Source organism: Buceros rhinoceros, unplaced genomic scaffold (genome assembly GCF_000710305.1).
Source record: "Buceros rhinoceros silvestris isolate BGI_N320 unplaced genomic scaffold, ASM71030v1 scaffold1847, whole genome shotgun sequence".
NCBI lineage: Eukaryota > Metazoa > Chordata > Aves > Bucerotiformes > Bucerotidae > Buceros > Buceros rhinoceros.
This window is the reverse complement of record NW_010423718.1, coordinates 16,077-22,093: the sequence shown is the minus strand read 5'-3', so window position 1 is coordinate 22,093 and position 6,017 is coordinate 16,077. Positions and strand designations below refer to the sequence as shown.

At 41.6% G+C, this 6,017-nt stretch overlaps 1 protein-coding gene across 1 annotated transcript in view; it reads right to left on the bottom strand.

Annotated features, from left to right (window-relative positions):
• Positions 1-571: 571 nt before the first annotated feature.
• LOC104497253 (mucin-5B-like) overlaps positions 572-6,017 on the bottom strand; it is a gene marked incomplete at both ends in the record, with an annotated part of 21,361 nt that continues 15,915 nt past the window's right edge. The window contains 6 exons of the mRNA XM_010140486.1: positions 572-795; positions 2,347-2,390; positions 3,020-3,146; positions 3,519-3,647; positions 3,905-4,061; positions 4,735-4,974. Of these exons, the coding sequence (XP_010138788.1) occupies positions 572-795; positions 2,347-2,390; positions 3,020-3,146; positions 3,519-3,647; positions 3,905-4,061; positions 4,735-4,974 (921 nt within the window). The remainder of the gene's footprint in view (positions 796-2,346; positions 2,391-3,019; positions 3,147-3,518; positions 3,648-3,904; positions 4,062-4,734; positions 4,975-6,017) is intronic.

The window sequence follows — 6,017 nt, the reverse complement described above, 5'->3', positions numbered from 1 at the left end:
TGGTGCTGGCCCTGCTGGTGGTAGTGCTGGCAGTTGTGCTTTCTGTTGTTGATGCAGTGGTTCTGGGAAGAACCGTGGTGCTGGTGGTGATTTCTGTTGTTGGTCTGGGGCCAGGAGAGGTAGATGTTGGTCGTGCTGGAGTTTGGGTTGCTGGAGTGGAGGTGTGTGGAGGAGAGGTTGTGGTGGTGCTGGCCCTACTCGTGGTTTCCTCTGGAGCAGACGTGGTGTGGTAAGCAGTTGTTGTGACCTGTGGTATCTTTGTTGTAACTGAAGTTTGTGTCACCGCAGTCGTTTGGTTTATTTCTCTGGGTGTCTCTGTAGGTAGTTCAGTTTTTTGCGGTTCGGTTCCTTTTGTTGGTGTTGTTGGTTTTGTCTTCGTCTGTACTGTAATCGGTGGCGTTGTGACAGTAGTAGTTGTAGTGAATCCTCCTGTGGTTCGAGGTGTTGTAGATGGGGTTTCTGAACACGGTATGTAGCTGCAGCAGGATATTCTGATCTCATAGTTATAGCACTGCTGAGATGGTTGGTCTCTGTTGTTGCATATTAACCCTCTGCTCCGACTGCATTCTACCGTTCGGTTAAGAACATGCAGTTCTGCATCTGGATGCTCTTTGGCTCGGCACTGAACATCCTCTGGGTTTTTACACACGCTGTACCCTTTTTTTCTGAGATTCTCTAGTGTTTCGTAGTCTCCACCGTCCTTTTCGTTGCCGGGCTGTGTGGAATCATACCATTCCGACCATGTGCAGACGTTCTTCACGCAGACAGTTGTCACTGGTGTTGTAGTTGTCATTTCTGTAGTTAAAAGGAGGAAATATAAGTCTTGTCTGTTCTTATTAATGGAAGTGCCAGGAAAAATACTGATCTGCCATATATTTTAATGTTCTGTGTAATATTATATACGTTAATGTAGTATTTTAGTTTTAATGAACTTTTTCTGACAGCCTTGAATTTCATTTCTAAGGTAGGTTTTGATCTCTTGTCTGTATTGTTTTTCTACTGATACTTTACGTGACATTTACTTTAAAATTGTAATTAATTACCGATAGGGCATCCTTTATGTGGAATGGCAATACGTCGGACAATGTGATCTCACGATTGCTGTGGTGCAAGAGGAGCTTTTCTTCTCCTTGGTAGCATCTCTAGACTTACACTTACCTGCAGAGCCACACAAGCTTTAAAATAGCTTTACAGGTTAATGACTTTTCTACTTGTTTTAATATCATCATGTGTAATGTATGTATAAATATAAAAATATATTTATCACATGTATTTTTATATGTGATGTAAAATAGAACATGCACATACGATGTGTATGAAATATATCATCTAATAAGTATTTTCTACTTATTTAAATAAGATTTCTTTTCCTATTCTTAGCATTACGAAGATCACCATGTGGAATATATACTCATTCCTTCTGATGAATGTAAATTAATGGAAGACTTAAAGCTGAATATTTAGTTCTTGCTGTAGTAGAGTATAATTCAGTGGAAATACTCACAATTTCTCAGAACTACATTGTCACTACAACGACTTAACTCGGAATAATGTAGTGCAGGAGTAGAAGGAAACAGTTGATTTGGTTATAAAATACAATCAGGAAAGGTTCCGAAGAATGGTTTTAAATATTTTGAGCAGTCCCTCAAACGACATTTCTTATCTTCAGATTGCGCTAATGTGGTCAGTGATTTAAAAAATGGCAGCAATTGTCTTTTGTGTTTTCAGAAGTCGGTCTGGAACTGCTGGGGTTTGTTTGGAAGCAAATAAGGAGATTCTCCAGGGTGCAGTGATTTATACACTCTGTCGGTTTTTTCCCTTGGAAAAACCATGGTGAAACAGGGGAGACCAAGTTTGTGACAGGTGCTGCACTCATTTCTACATCCTTGACTATGGTCTTTTTTAGCTGCTGAAGTTGCCAGATGAGTGGTGACCCCAGCAGAAGTCAACAGTTTCGAGTAAAGCCATATGCCATTAACTGATGAAAAGTCCCTCCCTTTCAGGCAATTTTCAGTCCCTCCAAGGGATTTTTGAGTTATTTTAAGGAGCATTCATGTGTACCTGGAGCAGTGGTTGTGGGCCGACTTGTAGAAAATGTAAATGGGGTTGTTGTAGAGATGCCACATCTAAAGACACTTCTGCTTATTGTCCCATTGACATCGCAGGTGGCACTGAAACACCATCCCGTTCCATCTGTGGTGTTGTAGATGAGTTCACCGTATTTATAGCTCTTCCCTTCATAAATGCAGTAGCACGCTGTAATTCAGAGAACGTTATTGTCAGGCATCTATGAGAAGATAATATCCGGTATTTAATTTTCTTTATAATTCTTCTTAGCAGTCTTACCTGTATCATCAAACTTGCACTGTAAACCTTCTGATGTGCAGTCACTGAAATAAAAAACATAAAAACCACGTTTTTTCATTATGAGGTAATTTTGTTAGTCACCTTTCTTCCAGCATCAAAAGGCAGGACGCTTTGTTTGCATTTATTTCTCCAGCGTCCAGTTCATGTTGGCTTCTTTTTTGCCATTGTTTCCCCAAACTTTTCTTTATATTAAACCCAAACTTATAAATAGAACTGAAGCTAAATACCATGAAAGCTACAGGTACAAGTCTTAAGGAAGACTTTCCCTCTTTCTTCCTTATCACTTTCCTTGCGCTTACAATGTTTCTGTACTAAAAAAGCAGGCTAAAAAGGAAAAGAGTCTAAATAGTACAAGCAGTGGTATTCCAGAATCCTGCTCCTGGAACAACATTTTTCCTGCCATAGGAATGGGAAATAGAGAAACCCTGATCATGAAGGACTTACTGTTCTTGAATCTTCATGCTGAGGGTTTACAGCGTCATTAGGAACAAATTCAACAGAACATAGAACCACATAAGAGCTTCATACTACTAATGTAGTAAGAAAATCGGCATTAGAGAGTAAAGTGTTATTTTTTTCACAGGCAGCATAAACCAGTCATGCAATTTCCCACCACTGCTTTGATCGTTTAGGCTGGTATGTTAAGTCTTACCATAAAAGACATTCTTCCCGTCTATAGATCTTCCCACTTTCGTTGTCGTAACAGTCACAGAGACTAACACATTTCATCTCGTCCTCGTGAAAATATGGCTTGTCTGGTGGGCAGTTGGGGTAGCAGCCTGAAGGAAGGAGAAGGGCGTGTAGAAGGTAGAAGAGGTGAGAGTGAGGTACAGCCAGCAAAAGTTTGCTTTGTGCAGAACGTCTTTGCAGGTCTTGTTTTTAATAGTCATAATTTTTACTACTTAATTTTTTCCAGTAATTCTAGGAAGTAGTGTGGAGTACTAGCATGAGCAGAGCCCACCCACAAGGACTTAGTCCTCGACATGGTTTTAACTCCAGTTTCCATACTCTGCCTCCATTCGTGTGGATGCAGTGATGCTGAAGAGAATTGAATGGTGCAGTTACAGCTGATGGGGGAAATACTCTCCATTAAAGACCATTAAAAATATAACAAGATGTACCCACTTAAAGGTACTTGCAGCTGCTTTTACCTTCTAAGCCTGGCAAGTTATGGGGGCATTTTCCACTTGGGTTCCTACAGGTCTTCATGCAAGGGGCTCCACAGGGCTTGTAGTGCCATTCGCATTCCTCATGATGGTTGTAGTAATCACAGAACAATGCTAAGGAGAAACAGAAATTTGGATAAGTTCAGGGACAAAAAAAGTGCTTGTTTGAACTCATGTCTCTTCATCAGGTACCTGCGATGCTGCTTGAACAGTCTTGAAAACCGTGAATGAACAGGTGTGACCATCGAAACAGCTCAGTGTGAAAAGTCTGTACAGTGAGATCGTAGTGCCCAGAGTGCGTGTTCAAGGACGCCAGCAAGGCACCGTACGTTTAACTACGCTCTCAGAAGTGGTTATGACACAAAACTCACGACAGATTGATGGGGTTCTCCAGGCTACGCAGGCACCGACTTCACTACATGCTTGAGCGTAGGCAGCTACCGCTGTACAAAAGCAGTCACAATCTCCTCCAGTGTCGCAGGCACAAGCGTCTGTCACGCATGCTTGGTAATATTTTGCTGGTTCTACCTATTGATACAAAGAAACGTAACACTATATACGCATCCTGGCTTTGAAATTCTTCTCGGCTTTTCCAGGGTAATTTTCTGAAAATTGTAATATCCCAGAAAAAGAGATTGGTAATTTCCCATTCTTTTGTTTGTACACCCTGTTAAACACCAGAGGTGATGCCAGATGATACATCTGAGTTCACGCTCTAAAGACACCCAGACTTGTGTCCTAGTGAAAGATTAGATTCATGTTCCTGTGCAGAATTAGGCAACTGCGCTTGAAGGTCTCTGCCAGCGGAAAGAACTCAGGTGACAGTTACTCCGCGTGGTTTGGTGGGTTCTTAGTGTTGGATAAAGGCTGTGCCAATACTTCGTTACTGTGTCATTACTTTATGGATCTTGTGTTCTGTACGTGGTCTATGAGAGTTTTTATTCATGTCACACTACCAGAAAATTCATAATAACTATGAAATTATTATTCTTTCACAATAGGTCAGTGTTTCCTTTGAACTAACTGTTCTTTTTCTTTCTTACAGGCAGGGCCTATGAACCTGTCCCACTGAGCGGGATCCGGATCGATGTTTGCCTGACACAATTCAAAGTGAAATATGCTGGTGAATTAGGCACGAGGATGGCAGCTTCGGTAATACATGACCTGGTCTTCACGCAGAGGACTTCCGCCCTGGTAATACCTGGGAGTGACAGGCTGCAAAGACGTTGCTGTTGATGATGCTACACTGCTTCTCTGACCAGGACTTTCGGTAAGGGTTGGTAGAACATGGGTCCTTTACAACAAAAGCATCAGGACACGTAGAGGATACTTTCCAGCTGTTTCCAAACTCCAGGACGTTCTCTACCACAGACTGACTTCTTGTGGTAAAGTCATTGATGCCGTTGCCGTCATAATTTCCACAGAGGCCGCAGATCTGACCCTGCAAAAGGAAGTGAATAAAATAATGATGGATATGAGAAAACTTAAAACAACATCTGAGACTGAAAGAATACTTGAAATTCATCTTAGAATGATTGAATTCCATTTGATCATTCCTGAACACCTTCATCCTCTGCTTCCTCAGCAGCACGTGACCACTAAGGCTGGCAGGATTCTGCTGTTGACAGTAAAATCTGGACAGTAAAACCATCTTTGTCGTTTTAACCTTCTGCCTTTGGGGTAGGTCTTTAAGAAGGAAACGAGGACTCACAGTCAGCTGACTAAGCTTTTCGTTTAACCTTCATTTTCTACAATAGCTGTGCATTAAAAAACAGCCTTACAAAGCTGTCATAAAGTCCAGCCATGTAGTCTGCTCAGTGAGTCTTTACTGTTATGGCTGCTCACCAGTGTAAAAAGAGATGACATTTTCCTGGCACATCCAGAAAGGTCCCTCAGACTAAATTTATGGACCTGTAGAACTGTGATAGGCTGCAATAGATGCAATGCTTTCTGAACCTAGGGTGCGTATTTTCCATGTTCCTACTACTTTTATAAAGTGCCGGAGGGTGAGGCAGCAAAAGAACCTGTGCTACCAAAATAAATTTGTATTCCTAGTCCTAAATTACACGTAATTTATCCACCTAATTGAAATGACACTGCGGTATGACAAGAAGATGCATTTTCTTTATCACCTGTAGAGATACATGCTTGAAAAATACACGGTAGCATTTTACAGGAGGCTTTCACTCACAACACTTCACTTCCTTCCTTGTGCTAAAAACCTGGTAACTTGATTTGTATGTCAACGAGAGCTGGATAACAATGGGTTACTTTCAAGACCAAGATTGCTCATTGATGTCTACACATGTAGCTGTGTGTTTTTAATAAGGCCTCATGACCTCTACCAAGGTTCAGTGGGTGATTTTAACAAAATCGAGCCTGAAAAGCCATTTGCCAACTCAAGTTCTGTTGGGCCAACTGGACAGCAGGAGGATGGTGGTGTGGCTTCCTGAGGCACCGGAGGAACAAAAACCAGCCCAGGAT